We start from the raw sequence: 16,550 nt of genomic DNA, 5'->3' as shown, positions 1-16,550 counted from the left end.
ACGTTTGTGCGTCATGGGAACGCATAAAACGCGGTCCATATAGGAAAGGAAGCACAATAGGTGTCCTCAACCATGACAAAAATAGTTTACTCTCGCCTATTGTAACCAAAACAATGGAAGATAAAAATGTTCCTTTGGATTCCAGGTCTCCACCTGACAGGGAAAAAATCTTCCTTTTTGATATTCTCCTTGTGGTCTCGCTTTGGAAGGCATTGATGCGAAATATATACCCACCTTGGTTATGGAATTTATTGGAAAGGGGCAAGGGCATCGAGAGGGCAGTGGCCGTACCCTAGAAACTGGTTCGAATGACGTCTGGAGCACTTTCCGCTGAGATGTTACGTCATACTTTCATGCTCAATTTGGGGAAAGGGCGGAGCGTACGACCATCTATGGAATACACGTAGTGGGTCTTGCGGTCTTAGATATGTCGCGTCACATTGTGGCCTTGTGGATGTATGTATGCTAGAGTGTCGTAAGATGCTGCTTAAGGATTGTCGAGCTCTGCCAGTACAAGAGAAGGTTCTCACAACATGCATACTTTCTTTCACAGACTGACAGGCGCAGTTGGTTCTCGTACCGCCCACTAGTGGAGTCACAGACGTGCTTCTTCGATTACTCAGACCTCTTCCAGAGACACATGGCTACTCGTCATCGGTCACTACCACCGTTGCAGCGCGAGAAGCGGCCAGTAGGTCGCAAGGCGACGGCTGCCGTACCGGAGTGGTTGGATGTTATTCACTTTGGCCAGGTAACGCCAGCGCGGGATGACTTCAAGTCCATGGCCACAGAAGATAAGTCGGCTGTGCCGTCTTGCTACGAGTCGTGCGACTCGACGAGCCTCTCCGGTTCGGACAATACTTCGGAGGGTGAAAAATACGGGCCCCTGAAAGACAGCTATCCCGGACGATACTCTTTCCGTTCGAACGAAGACGGTGGGGACAACTGCCGTATCACGAGGCTCTGCATCACTCGTCACGGCTCCTTTGGATCAACTGGGTTCGAGCCAGTTGCTGCAGACACCAATTCCGACGACCTGCCTGAGATATTCGATGCATCTCACTCCAGGAGCTCGTCGTCGTCCGAAGTAAGTATCCCAGAATGGCGACAACAGGATGAAGTTGTGGTCCCAAGAATTTAACTTAAATAAGCCTTCGCATTTTAAGACCATAAATGCGTCCGTATTACTAGGGTATAAGTCACAACGACTAGCGTGTCGTGACAAATTGACTAGCTGCTAGCTGCCGAGCGATGTGACACCCAGTGGTGCTCAGTCCTAACGTTTCCAGAAGCAATGTTCCAGGGCGATTTCCTGTCAGTCCAGACAGGAAGGTATACCATATGGAGCAATCTGGTATACCATATGCGGTTCTGTATTTTAACTATGGGCTTCCCAAAAACAACTGGCCTATTGGAGGAACTATAGATCCCCCCCCCCCCCCATAGTACCTGTGTACATTCCATACATCTTCATATCATTCATTCCAATTCACAGGCAATGGGGTAGGAAGACAGGAAGACACATCGAACATACGAGGGGTGTTCAAGTCAAACCGGGACTTTTCATTTTCCGCAAAAGTAAAATGCACTTGTCCCAGCGTTTCACGAGGGCTTGGACGCCAGTGAGATGCGCAGTATGCGGGCGTGCATTGTCCTGTAGGGGGAGGACTCCTTTGGCGATGAGGCCTGGCCTCTTTTGCTTCAGCGCCTTATGCACATCCCTGAGAACCTGGCAGTAATATGCACTATTGATGGTGGTACCACTGGGCAGAAAATCAACATGAACAACGCCAGCCTTGTCCCAGAAAACCACGGATGTTCTCAGGAACTCTGACACTGGGCTCTGAGCCGCCCCGGCCGGGATCGTCCTGCACTGATGTACGGCCGTCTCGGAACCGTTTGCACCACTCAAACGCTTTGCTGCGGCTAAGTGTATCGTGGCCATAATGAGTCTTCTGTGAATTTCAGATGACTTTACGCCTTCATTCACAAGAAACTTCATGACAATTCGCTGTTCGATATGCGCGCTCACCTCGTTGTGGGCCATCTTGTCCAGCACGTGTCTTCTGTTTTGCACAAATTTTGGACCACCACGTGGTGAACGCGGAGGCCTGTCGCGCGTGAAAATGACGAAAAAGAAGTAGCGCGAGCCATTTGTACACTCAGGAGACAGAAAGTCCCGGTTTGACTTGAACACCCCTCGTATATTCTTTTTGTTCATAGCAAGTGTCGTCTAGTGTGTTTCTTCGTCCGTGCTTCGTGCTCAAGTTTTAATTCAATTATTCTTTTTGTGTCACGTGATATGAACATACTACTTTCCGCAACTGTCACGCAGCGGCGGCGATCTCTCCTAGCTCTTTCTGGCGTGTTGTGACGTCACTTCATCCGAGCACTTTCATGGTGTCGAATCGAAACGTTTTTCGTTCCGGTTTTCGTTCCGGTTCTATCATAAACGGTCCGGTACCGCTTCTGCTCCGGAGCAAAAAAATAACGGTTCATACCAGTTTTAACCGGTTTCGCTTCTGGTGGGCATATTCATTCCCAGAAAAAAAAAAGCAATGTTGCAAAATGTAAACCCGTTTGTTCCGCATACATGGTATTTAATATTAATAGGCAGCTGAGAAATTGATATGCTCCTGGTTCCTGTAGGTGACTGTCTGTTCAAATAGGCTTTCTCCTCTCTTGAAGGCGCATGATACAGACGGACTTGTTTGTCGTGATGCAATACGTAAAGTACTTTCTTGCTGGATTGGTGCGATCGCGTCCCATCCGAATGCCTGTTGCTGCTTCCTCGCCAGCAAGCACTACCGCACTAGTACGACGCAAATCGAGGAACACCTTCACTCACAAACGCGCTCGACGGCTTCGTTTTCTTTTCTTCGTGTCCTGTCCACAAAAGAGGCGCCAATTCGCACGCGCTTGCCTGGCGGATACGTAAATGTATTCAACTTCGCTGCTCTCAAACAAGGGACGCGTTGCGCGACATTACCGATAGAGAAGCCGTTTCGCAGCCCCCTTGGGTCGCGGTTTAGTTGAGGAGAGTTTGGGCAGATGAAATTAAAACGAACACTACGGCACATTGGTAGAGAGTCACAACCGGTCACATATACCTCTAAGTCTATGTGCGCGAATGATGAAACGTTACAGCCTAAGACCCTAAGGGTCACAGTATATCGACATACATTGCACCGTAACCGTAACCTCGTAAAGTATCCATGACATGGCTTCAGAACACACAACGACAGTTTCATTCGCCTACTCGTAGTACAAACCGGCGAAGTTTTTGCTTGGACCGAAAACCGTTAAATAAATTTTTCGGTTTCACTCCTGAGCGAAAAAAAAAAAAAAAACATATACGGTTTCGATTCGGTTCCGGTTCGCACCAAAATAGCGTTTTTTTTCGGTTTTCGGTTCCGGTTTTCGATTCGCTCAGACACCCTGCTTTTATTGACTGCCGAGAATCATCTGGTGCCTACGGGAGCAAGGCGAGCGGGTCGACTGCCCATCTTCAGACGTTGGACGGGCGGCGCCAAATTCAACCGAAGAAAAAACAAAAAGAATGCACGAATGACGTGACGTCGCAGAGTGGCAGCCGAGGGAAAGTTTTTCTATCCCGCGAAAGCTTTTTGAAAGCTCGGTTGCGCACCAGGATTGCGTGCGATACTTGTACTTTTCGCGCGAATATGTGTCCCAGGGCTTGTAATCCTAATTTCTACTGGTCCTAACATATTTTGTTTTCTTGAAGCCCTTACATGCTCCTTTAAGCTGTGAAACACCTCTAACATCGTCATCATGTATTATTTGTTGTTCACAGCACCTGCTGTGCCTTTTTTTTTTCCTGCCGCTTGTTAATTTTTCATATCACAAACATATCTGAACCAAATTTGCAGCAAAGGCTGATGACACACTTGCTTTCACTTTGCATTAAGGTATCTCCTTTTTTGCTGGGCGTAATTTAACCTATCGCATTACTTTCGACAGAATCAGAATGGAACTCCCATCGGCAGAGCAGCTTTGTACGCTTCGTTGCCAAAAGACTTTCTCAGGGTGCCCAGGAGTAGAAAGGGACGCTTTCTCCTCTCCCATTCCAAGACGGACGACAGAAAGCCATCGGATGTCGCAGAAGTTCGTCGTGTACCATCTGATTCTGCTGACTCTGGAATATACACGACCTTCGGAAGCGAAGTGCGCAGTTATGGAATCCAAGAGCATAGCGCAGCGAATAACCAGGAGCAGAAACAGCAGCAAATTCAAGATGGCAACGTACCCTGCACTGTCAAGTAGGTGTATAGTACGGAGAACATGTTCACATTACTTCACGTGATGATATCAGGGTATGCTGGAAACGATAACCCGCGTGGCGGGTTGTGGCGTGACGTTTACGAAAAAGGCGGTCTGCGTGCCGCACTTCGTGGAAAACGATTGTTCGCGAGGCCTGATGCGATTAAAGGCGCTGCAAACAGAGTGATTAACTCCGAAATGGAGGAGGGAAAAGGATTAATGCGAAAATGCCGTGTGAAAATGTTAACGGCGTCGGAACAACGTGGGTTCGGAAAATAAGTTTCACCAAGAGTCAGCATCTGCGATTTTCCCTGAAGTAGTGTTTTCCTTTTGTCTCCCGACGATTTTGCAAATCTATTCACGGAAAGCATGAAGACCCATTGACTTTCCACATGATTGAGCATTGGTTTCGTATCATATTATATCGTATTGGAAAAGGGCGGTCTGCCTGCGGAGTTTTCCCGCCGCCTTTGCCGCTTAGAGCTTGCCGTAGGGGCCTCTACAGCTTCGCATACAGTCGAGCCCGTTTATTACTATCTTTAGTATAGCGATAAATTAGATATATCAAACTGCTGGTTCCCGTCAGCTCGTCCACTGAACCTAAAACGTCGAACTGAGCCTGTTGGTATTCGCGTTCCAATTTCCAAAATGCTCGATCGAGTACCAAAAGCGCTAAGAACACACAGAAAGGACGGAAGGAAATCTACCTGTGTGTTTTCAGCGCGTTTAGTAGCCGGCCATTGAAGCATATGTAAAGGAGTCTTCAATGCAGCGATCGCCATGAAAGCGCTTGCTCTCGCACGGCAATCAGAATTCCCACCGGCGACCGGTAAAACACGCGAAAATTTAGAAGTACGCTTCCACTTTTGTTTTATTGAAACCAAAGGAAGAAGGCGCTTTCAAGATCATTGAGGCGATGCGTTTAACCGCGCATAGCCGACGGGATTAGTGATGTTGCACGCGTTGCACAGCGCACGACTTCAAAGCGGCTAGCGATTTGCATGTTCTGTGCCATTCTACTTGTACACCGTCCTACTGACGTTCTGCTTTCGCGTTCGCACATAACAATACTCTCGTATAATGATCGAATTTCGCATTGCCGTCAAGATCATTATAAGCGAGCCTGACTTTGTTAGCAACAACAACAAATAAGTAATGATGATGTAGTGAGATGTTTCGCCGCTTTGTTAGCAAAATGGTACGTAAGGTTGCATTTCTCGGGTAATCTGACATGCACGAAACATCTATGTGTGTCACATAAATATGTTTCTGGATTACGTGAAATCGAGCATTTCAAGATGAAACTGAGTTCATTAAAAGTTCTAAGGCATGGCGTGCGTGAACATAGTGTAGTACGCTTGGCATGTATGGGTCACAAACACGGCATCTTACATTTACGTATAACCATGATAGGTCGAAGAACATTGTTGAAGGTGGCAAGCAAGCTGCTGTGAACTTGAAGATGGGACTTGAATCCGTCTTGTCCACTCCCGTCTCCCCGTTCACCTTCAAGGATATGTTGCCATTTTCACGATAGCTCGTCGCTACGATTTGAAATAGCGGCTGTGATCACAACTGCTACGAGATATCACGCCCCAGGTAGCTTTGGCGTGGAAAGCCACATGTCTCAATTCGCCCCATTTTACTGATGCGACGAGCAACATCATACTAAGCCGGTTCATTTTTCCACATGTGTAATAATTGGGAGGGAGTAGATTTACACGTAAGGTGAGTCAGCCTATTTGTGTGGCTGACATGCGGCACGTGCCGCAGGGTAGGACTGCGAATAATTTGGACCACCTGGGGTTCTTGTGACGTGTGCCGGGAATCTCCTACACACGGTGCTGGAAGCAACGTTTACCTCCCCCACATTGCTACCGTCCTCGGCCGGAATCGAACTCGCGATCTTGAGCTCAGCAAGCCAACACGTTACCGACTGAGCTACCGACTGAGCATGTGAATTCATAGCTTTCTATTGAGTTTAGTTGTAGTACCCTCAAATGTTTTGCAAGGCACGATTTTTTGTAGCGCTAGCGTTTACATTCTAAAATCGTTGAAACCCGAGTGCGGGGGAACACAATTAAGGAACACGAGGAATAAATGGAACACGAGACAGCACGTGCACTGACAGCCAACCAAAAATTATCAGTTATGGATCACCAACCCGCCCGGATTTTAACCAGCATTTACAGCATTCAGCATCTACAGTCGAGCCCGTTTATTACGATCTTCGATATAACGGTAACTCCGATACTACAATCAAATTGCTGGTTCCCTTTAGTTCGCATGCTGAAGTATATGTAAACAAGACTTCGATGTAACGCACTTGCTCGCGTATAGCGATCAGAATTCTCCCGGCGGCGGGTAAAACGCGCGAAAATCAAGAAGCAAGATTACATTTTTCAATTGAAAACAAAGGAAGGACGCGATTTCAAGAGCCATAGCTTCCGACAGCCTCAAAGCAAGAACGTGGTGCGTTTAACCCTGTGTAACTTACGGAGTCTAGAAGCACGCGTCGTAGTGCATGCGACTTCGGAGGCGTTCGCGAAGAGTAGAGGAGGTTGCTCCCTCTCCACATCGTTTTCCCACCCTGAAGTTTTTTCTGAGTTGCTGTGTGCTACGGGACGTGCTTTCATGAGGAAAGGGAGTGGGAAGGAGGGAGGCACGAGTTGCGCGTGTTTGACGGATTTTGTGCCGGTGCAAAACATCCTTCCAAAATGTGAGTTGGCTGACAGTTGCATGTCGGCAGTCAAACAAGTGTCAACGAGTTACCCATGAACGAGGCGCGTTCTCATGGACAGCGCGATTTCGCGAAAGTTCATGTATAACGGTACTCTGATATAACGATCGGATTTCGCGTTTCCGTCAATATGGTTATGAACGGACTCGACTGATACCGCCGAAGCATTTGAGCATTACACCGGTAAAATGTAATAATAATAATCTGCGTATGTAAAATGTGCATATGTAAAATGCAGTACTGCAGTGGGCTGTGTGGCGATAGAAATAAGGACTTCTTGCTGGTGTGTGCCAGTTCGTGCTGTATTACATGTACCGTATTTCCTGAAGCGAGTGTGTAAAACATACATTGTTTTACAGAAGCACCTGCAAAAGTGAGGAGGAAGTCACAGTCCCAAGTAACCCAAAGTCATGCAGCACAGCACCCCACCTAGAGGCAGAACAGCGACGCCGTCAGCGACACACAGAACTGGCTTCTATGCTTATATTCGTACCTGTTGTTATTGCTTGGGTGCTCATCGTGCCAATGGTCCTGTTCGCTTACTCCATTGAGAACCCATACAGTCAGCAGTTCCAGGTTGCACTTTGGATAGCGATTCCAGCATCAACAAGCATTCTAGTGCTGTCGTGCCTTGTGAGCAATGTCTACTGGTACTACGACGAAGAACAGAAGCGCTGGCGATGTCTCCTTCACTTTGGAAATGGGCCTCGAGGCTTTTACTGGGGCAATGCTCTGACACACAGTGATAAGACTGGCAACGTGCAGACTGTGTAGTAACATCATCAGTGATGTGTAAATGTGAGAAGGACAATAACGCAGATAGCCATATGGAGTTGTATTAGATCGGAGCCCTGTAATGGGGTGCTCCTGATGTGATTCCATCTGCGTAATGACGGATCGAAGGACTGCATAGCGACTTAGCGACCATGACACATTGTGATCCGGAGTTTTCTGGTTGGATCACACATTTTGTTTGCTCTCTGCAGGAGCTCACTGTTGTGTCATTAGTCATTCAGTTGTATTTATAAGACTGTATGTATTGCATTTCTGTATTTAGCCCCATTTCACTTTTGGATAGTTTGTAATATTGTATGCGGGTTTTGATGCTAATGATGTCCATTACTAAAAACTGAATGGAAAGTCTTTCATATGAGAAAGGACAGAGCAAATATCGCAAGAGATACTCGTAAGCAAAGATGTTCAAACTACACCTTTGTATGTTAGTTCCATCCTTCTTTGCGACACAGTATTTATGTAAAAGTGTGTGCATTGTGTAACATATTACTCAAGACTCACCACAGCAGTTTTGCTAGAAACAAATGCCTGGAGCTCAATTTGGACTAGGGTTAGTGGCAATGTTTCGTAAGCAATACAGTAAGCCTGAATTTTGTAGTGCCATTAACTTTTAGCCATCTTTTGCGTCGTCCTTGCAGTAAATTTGACGTGGCCCGATTTCGTTGTTTTCATATTGACAACACATTGCGCACCTCAATGGCCTGGAGAGATTGTAGTTTTGCAGGGTTTACTTGTCTGTGTGTTGTTGTGTGTACAAATAAATGAACATCTTTCAATATAACGTGTTCCTCTCGAATTTTTGGAATAATGACTCTGAACCTGCTCCTAGAAATGTACATTTCTCACATACTGAAATGTGCAGTTCCAACGTTCTGCTTCCAACAAACTAATCTGAAAGGCTCCAACCGTGAGATGTCATGGACTCATGTCATGTCATGTACTGTTGCATTGAAAATTGCATTCTGTCCTTCTAGGAGAAGTCGTCTGCTCAAAAACCACCTTCACTAGGTCGCTTGGAAGTGACCATAAGACGGGGAGAAATACTGATGGAAGGCGAAGCATGCCCTACTCTCACATGATTCAGCTGTGAATTTGGCAAAGTCAGAAAAGAATGTTGTGTTCTTGGTCCAGACATGAGTATAGCAAGTGCACTATTGGAGGATTGTATGTGGAGTGATTCCACTAAAATGTCTTTTCAAGGCAGAATTATATGGAACTAATAAAGAAAGAAATGCTCCATTGATGCAGGAATTGACTCCTCAAGTGCTCTCATCCTAGAATTCGAGAAAGTAACTAAGTAACTTCGAGGTTTTACAGAATGTCAGTAGAAATTGGGGATGGAAAATAAAATACACAAAAAAGCGGATATTAGCGTATCTCGGAAGTGTCCAGGGTGTCCGGCTCAATGGGGCCCGATTTACTGACGTTTTTTGCTGTAGGAAGAGGGTGGGCACAGATATTGAACTCTTCCAAGTTGCTTTGTGAGATAACGAGGCCTCTTCGAAATTGTCCTGCTCAAACAAGAGGAGAAAACGAGACACCCTGTCATGCTTGACAGCCAAAAGGTACGTAAATATCGCAGGGGTCGAAGAAAAATTTTGGCGTAACTCCGTCTTTGGCTGAGCCGGTGAAATGGCATCTGCAGTTCTTTTCCGCGGCTTCGGGGAGCAGCAACATTGCTAAAGGACAGCAGAGGTTTTACGAGTCTGGGAACGTGCATCACGTGAAAGAAGTTTTCATTGCACATGCGAGTACCATGCTACACATAATAATAATAAATAATTGGGAGTAGATTTACACGTAAAGTGTCTGTCCTCACTTGTGTGGCTACATGCTGCACGTGCGGCAAAGTAGAACTGAGGATAATTTCGACCACCTGGGGTCCTTTTGACGTGCGCCGGAAATCTCCGACATACGGTGCTGGAAGCAATGTTTACCTCCCCCACATTGCTACCGTCCTCGGCCGGGATTGAACTATACTCCCCATAATGCAAGCAAGCTGGGTTCATTTGCACATAAATCGTCCGAGGATCATTACACGAAGAAAATTCACCATATTTTTCTCTGTTTAAACCAACCTGCCAAGGAAAATCCTTGCCACAGCTTTGATAGTGCATATCCCTACAAAAGTTTACGGAACACTAGAGCGACGTATTTCTTGATCGGAGCGACACCCTAGCAGCGAACGGGAGTGGACACACTTACTGAGAGGTGCATGGAGTACCCTGTCACCTGTTTGTAAGTATATCTGCTCCTGTTTGCAGCAACGGAATCGCTCCGATGGCTATTTACACCACTCCCGTGTTCTGTAAACTTTTGTCGGGACATGTACATGTCGCACGAGCTAGAAGAAAACGAGTCTTAGGAGTTTAAAGCACTTGCACAACAGCGCCAAAGAAAGTTCCTTCTGATGAAAGATGAAAGTCACTGAAAAGGTTAGCCAGCTGTAGGAGTCGAACCCACATCTTCTGGATTGCATGCATGTATTTGTCCCTTCTATGTTGTTCCAGCCTCAGAACATCAGTTCTCTCATGTTCAAAAGTTCCTTCTGTTTGGGATCCTAGCACGATTTACATGCAAATGGGCCCTGGTATATATTCGAAGGGTGACAGTTCCTTGAGACTAGACACAAGACAGTGCATGAAGTTCTCAACATAAGACTGGTATGAGTCTTGAGATGGAATGTGAGTGTTGTTTTATCTTCTCCTATGTATGTCGTGTTCCCTCTCGTGTTTGTCTTTTCCGCGAGTTTTACGAACCTCTTTCATGGACCTTCTGCGAAGAAGTTTTCTGTACGGACTTTGCGTTGCGCAAGAAGTGTGTTGCCCAGACAATCCAATGCATGTAGGACGTGTCAGTACAGGTGAGACAGTGTCCTGCTGCAAGTCGGTTAATAGTTTCTGTCAAATACGATGGCATTTCTTTACGCACTTTTGAAGCCTCGGTGAAGCCGCGTCGCGTCAGTTTGAGGGAAAGGGGTACCAGGGAGGAGCCCTCTCGGTACGCAACCTCTCCCCCTCGTGCTTCGCGCCACGCGCCAGAGACGAAATCTGCGGGCGCGCTCGCTCAAGCTCAGTATCTGCAGAGCGCGTCTCGCGTGATGTCGCCCGCGTCGTCCACGACGCCGCGGAGTTACTGCGTAGACGGTATGCTGCGAAGCATTCGCGCGAGTTTTGAGTTCGCAAATGTGCCGCCATTGCTGCGGGAGATGCAGATGCGATGACCGAAAATGAGGAACGTAAGCGGCCCATGATGCCAGGAAGCGAAGTGCGACAAAGCGTGTCGCCATTACACCCCGCCAGATGTTCAGAAATACGCACCAAAGAGTACAGTGACCTTAACAAGAAGGGAACGCGTTTGCAGGCGACACCCGTGTTTCTGCACAAGGCCCATGGCAACCTATGATCGGGTTGACCGTTGCGCCGCACGCAAATCATGTACGGTCACAGCGAAGGTACCGTCCTTCGTCTGCTGCAGTGTTATCGCATTTTTGTCTTTCATGTTAGCGCTACGACAAGACCAGTAATGGACGATAGGTCCTTGCGAAACTCAAATGTCCTCGGCAGCCACAATGTTTGAAGCATGCTTTTGTAAATGTTTCAGATCTGTAACAAGAGCAATTGTTCTTTAAGTGAACTGTATACCCCTGGTTGGCAGGCAGATCAGGGCGGAGTGAACGATTTTCAGGACGTACTGTCCGTGCACTGGTGGCGTCATTGGCGAGTGCAAGGACTCCGCCGCTGTTGCGATTTGTGAGAACAACGACCCCACCGAGTGAATAACACTTTTGAAGCCGAGTCGTGCGCGGATCGGCCGCATGCTTGAGGTAAATCATCTGGGCGACACGTTGTGGACGATGTGTTCGTGATGTTCGTGCAGTGATTTTCCTAGCACCTCCTCCCCCCATACCTCTACACCCCCAAAGATCGTACAACCCCCTAATACCTGCAAAAAAGTCACAAATGACTACCAAATGTAAAGAAACAAAAACAAGAAAAGAAGAGCCCGAAAACGCCAGTGGATACGGTGCCACACTCCCCCAACCTACGGAATTACAAAATTGAGATGTAACCGCCGCAGAGGTTAAAATCCTGCGCAAATCTCTGCCTGCCTGTTCTGCTCAAGCATGCCATGGTTCGATGTTATCCTGCTAATGTTTACTGTAAATACCTTTCGAATGTGCCTAATGAATAGCGAGTTTTAGTGCATCGTACCCTATATCGCATTTGCGTACTTAAGGGATAGTGGTCTTGCGCACGCGCATAACATAAAGAGAGCCTCGCGCAGTGCGCAGACCCACCACGCTGTTCCTTGCGTGCGCAAAGGCGATAGCGTACGATTCACTAAAACTCACTAATGTGTTTGAATTCCGATAAAAAAACAGCAGAAGTAAGTTTTCTCATGCAGTTATAGCTGTCAATTCAAAAGTATTCCCGCACGTTTCTCGGGCCTAAACCTGCACAGAAAGGATGAGCCAATGCAGCCCTCCTATATCCTTAATAATTTTACTGGTATCACAACCCATTCCTGCCAAAGAATGATCAAAAGTGTAAGACACAAGAAAGATTGTCAAGCGACCGTCAGTGACATTGTGACAGATGCTAGTGACCATGCGACAGCTAGGGGAGCCTTAGTTGCGCTAGTGGACGTGCCGAGAGCAAGAACGTGGAACTGTATGGAAGTACTATGGAAGTACAGCTTTGCACATGACAGCAGAAGGTGGTGAAACTGAAGTTTAAGGCAGACAGAGTTCTGTGCACAGGCTTCAGAGTGCTGTGATAACAGAGAAATCTTTCTATATACTTGACAGCCGCTGTGTCGTCATAGGTGCAGTACTCGATACTGCAATGAAAACAAGCTGCATGTAGGAAGTGGCATACTGTTTACCTTACCTGCAGTTGGGGGGGGGGGATATATTTATTAGAACAAAGAAAAAAAAAGGGGGAGGAAGGGTCAGCCAAACGGGACGTCAGCTTGCCTTTGGCTTCAGTTCAGTTACCATACGCTGAAGAACTGTGAAGGCCCTGCAACAGAGTAAGTATGTTCACGAATGTTCCCACGTGCCACGCTGAGCGGAAGAACAGACTATCCAACAAGTAAGAAGTAATTTACGAAAAAACCAGTGAGCTCCAGCGCCAGGGGCTTTTTCGTGAATTACTTGTTGACTTTGTCCCTTAAGCTCTTGGAGGCTCCATGTGTTGTGTTTGTACCTAAATAGAGCTCGCCTCGGGGGGGATATATTTATTAGACGAGAAGGAAAGCAAAAAAAGGGAGGAAAGGTCAGCCAAACGGGACGTCGGCTTGCTATTCCAGAATTAAATAAATAAATAAAATTAAGAAATAAGAAATAAATAAAAAAGAAAATAATTAAAGAAAGAAAGAAATAGGAAGGAATAAGAGATAAATAAAGAAAGAAAAATTAAGAAATAAATAAAAAGAAAATGAATTAGGAAATAAAGGATAAACTAACAAATAGAAGGGTGAGGCAGATTAAAGACAAAAAGACAAACGGTGAAAGAATGATGAGATGGATCACAGAAGATGACTTTAAAAGGAAAGCATGAGGTTAATGCGTGATGGTGAGAGTGGAGCACAGAAGAATGCGATTGCACGACTGAGTTCACAGGCTGTTCATAAGACCCGAATCTCTCGAGGAAGTCAGGACTGCTTTGGTCACAGACCGCTGTGTGTGATCTCGTACTGGGCCGAGCAGAGTGGCCAGAGAAAAGTCCGTGCACCGCAGCTCGAGTAGGCGTCGTGTCAGCGTGGCTCGAGGGGTGTCGAGGGGTGGCAGTCGTGGAGAAGGTGTGGAACATCAGCTTAAACCGCGCAAGTGGGGCATTTGGGCGACTGGAGAAGACCCATTTTACAGAGAAGTAGAGGTGTCCTGGCGGTATTAAGGCGTAATCGGTGTAGAATGGACGGTTCTTGACGCGAGCAGTGGTGTGTGGGAACGAAATCCATCGACGGGTCGATAGACAGGAGATGGTCGTTCAGTCGGACAGCGTCCTCTTGAAACTGCCGAGTGCCGTTACGACGGGGTCACTGTGTTTGTAATCGACACGATGAGGCTGAAAGTGGTAGGAGACAGTTATTGGAGGTGCCGTCCCCATGTGCCCGACGTACTAAGGCGTCTGCACGGGTGTTTCCGTGCAGGCCGGTGTGACTGGGTACCCATTGGAAACACAGGCTATGACCAAAGGGTAGAAGTCTGTTGTGTATTGCGACTATCATGGTGTCTAGGCCGCCGATTGTTCTGGAACAATAATTTGCTAGACCTTCTAGCGCCACCTTACTGTCCGTGAACACAACCCAAGCGCCTGGCGGTGATACCGCTATGTGGTTCAACGCGGTCAGTATGGCGAAGAGCTCGGACTCAGTAGATGACGTCTCGTAGGGGAGCTTGTGGGCCACTTCAAGGTTTTCATGTGGCATATAAAAGGCTGCAGTGGATCCGCCTTGAGACACTGATCCATCAGTGTACACAGGGAGTCGTTGAGAGTATGCTGAGTGAAGGTGCTGCAGTGTAAGTTGGTGAGCAACAACGGGAGGTACAGAGTTGCTTGTTTGCTTATCTGTTATCTAGCTGTATTTGTTTCACTGGATCATATACAGGGTGTCCCAGAAAACGTGTCATTGAATTATAATAAAAAAACTACACCACCTACAGTCATGCGGTCAATGGCATTTGTTCTTACTGGGTTTTTGCCACCTCCTCATGTGAATGTCGTGTAACGTAAGTTTAATTATGTAAATTTTTGCGAGCTTAAGTCGGAAATTTGCCTAGTAAAAGTCACTTTTTTACCCCACCAATGTGAAGAGCGTGTCTAATTTAGTCAAATTAATGATAATTGACAGGGATATTCAGGAGCTATCCCATCGGAAAAAATAGCCGAACATCATGGTCTACGGCGGTCGCACAGAATAGCGCATGATGAATTTTTCAGCGCAATCTTTGTCAGTCCGACGAAAGGAGGTTGGAAACCCAGCCCTCCCTGATATCGCAGAAAGAGATAAAACAGGCACGGCTTATCACGTCTGACTTTCGCTGGGCTAATGCTTTCCCTCTCCCAATTTTAGGAACTGTTACTTTTTCTACTATCACTCTGTGGGCTGGCTTCGGAACCTCCTTTCGTCGCTCTGAGAGCGATTGCGCTGAAAAAGTCATCGCGCCCTATGGTCCGGTGCTTCGCAAAGCATGATATTCGGCTATTTTTTCTGATGCGATAGCTCGTGAATATCACTGTGAATTATCATGAATTTGAGTGAATTCGGCATGCTCTTCATAGTGGTGGGGTAAAAAAGTGCCCTTTACTTAGCAAATTTCCGAGTTCAGCTCGCAAATATTTACATAATTAAACTTGGAATACATGACATTCACATTAGGAGGTGGCAAAAACCTAATAAGAACAAATGCTGTTGACCGCATGATTCTAGGTGGCCTAGTTTTTTTATTACAATTCAATGACACGTTTTCTGGGACACCCTGTATGCATCTGAATCAAACGCATTGTTTCAGATATCGATCTATATAGATATATATTATATATTTCAGATATTCTATACTAGCATTCCTTGTGGTGTTATATGATTATCGTAAGAATTGAGTGAGTCGAATGTGAAGAAAGCTCTTCTTTAAGAATACCAACATATCACATTCGAATACTGCTTTTCTCAGAGGATGCGCACAGAAACACACCCCTAACCCCTATAACCGATCTTCTTCAGACAGAACAAAGAAAAAGAGCGATTTGGACTGGAAATAACAGCACGATGTACATCTTTACTATGTAACGTACTATGTAACTATTTCGGCGTTCAACACACGCGAGTGTGCAGGACACCATCATTTTGTTGGGTTGCTCTCGAAGTCTACGTAAGGCTAACGAAAAACCCGAAAGCCCATCACGTCGGCCCTTGGATACGCTTCTTGCTACATCGGGGTGTTACGAAAGGGAAGAGACGACCGAGCCGAACTGCCTTCAAACTTTTACTGACTAACAAAACAGAATGGCAGTGCACGCCAAGGGGTCGCGCTATCGTCCTCTTCCATGTCATTGCTCAACAGGGGAATGTAAATTTAAAAGCGGCGAGTCTTGCATAACTGATGGGTAGCTGACGCTGAAAAGTGGGGAACCCAGCGATGCGGTGAAGGTATATATTGAAGCAAAAGGCTCAGCTCGCGAGCCGCCGATATTTCAAACAGGGACTGCTATCGGCGGCTCCTGACCTCAGGTTCGTTGGTTGATTGGTTTTAATAAAAAATAAAATGGAGATTTTGGCTTCACTTCACCTCAGGCTTTTGCTTCAATGAACGCTAACTGGCGTTGCGCAACAGTCAATTTACTCCCCGTATGATATAACGTAACTTTTCAGGTGCATACGAATAAAAACGAAAGTTGGTGAGCTGGAGAGTACGATGCACGAACAACAACAACAACAATAAATGAAGAAGTGACGATGACATGGGATGTTTCCCCGTGGTAGCCACAGGACCCTACCCCACTTCACAGTGGTTAATATGAGAGGATGAATTATGGTGAGATTGAAGCGACGACACACGACGATGCACGAGCACGAGTAAACGATGTACGATAAGCGTTATTGTTGAAGTCACATGAGCGCGAGGCAAGCTTGGCCTTAGCGATATGTTGTCGTCTAAGCAACTTTCTGAAGATTTTTATCACCGAATTGTCCGCGAAGGTGGATCATCCTTTTACGTGAGTACCGAGCC

The 16,550-nt window shown here is 46.5% G+C and overlaps 1 protein-coding gene across 2 annotated transcripts in view; it reads left to right on the top strand.

The window, feature by feature from the left end:
- The window catches only part of LOC135377614 (uncharacterized), a 39,846-nt gene extending 31,158 nt beyond the window's left edge, over positions 1 to 8,688 (top strand). The window contains exons 2-4 of one of the 2 annotated variants that reach the window (XM_064610154.1): positions 554 to 1,087; positions 3,982 to 4,280; positions 7,381 to 8,688. In XM_064610154.1, the coding sequence (XP_064466224.1) occupies positions 554 to 1,087; positions 3,982 to 4,280; positions 7,381 to 7,795 (1,248 nt within the window). In that variant the 3' untranslated portion in view covers positions 7,796 to 8,688. The remainder of the gene's footprint in view (positions 1 to 553; positions 1,088 to 3,981; positions 4,281 to 7,380) is intronic. The other variant, XM_064610155.1, reaches the window with a different exon arrangement.
- Positions 8,689 to 16,550: the final 7,862 nt, after the last annotated feature.

This window comes from Ornithodoros turicata, chromosome 1 (genome assembly GCF_037126465.1).
Source record: "Ornithodoros turicata isolate Travis chromosome 1, ASM3712646v1, whole genome shotgun sequence".
In the NCBI taxonomy this organism is placed as follows: Eukaryota; Metazoa; Arthropoda; class Arachnida; order Ixodida; family Argasidae; genus Ornithodoros; species Ornithodoros turicata.
This window is presented reverse-complemented; position numbering and strand designations above follow the sequence as displayed.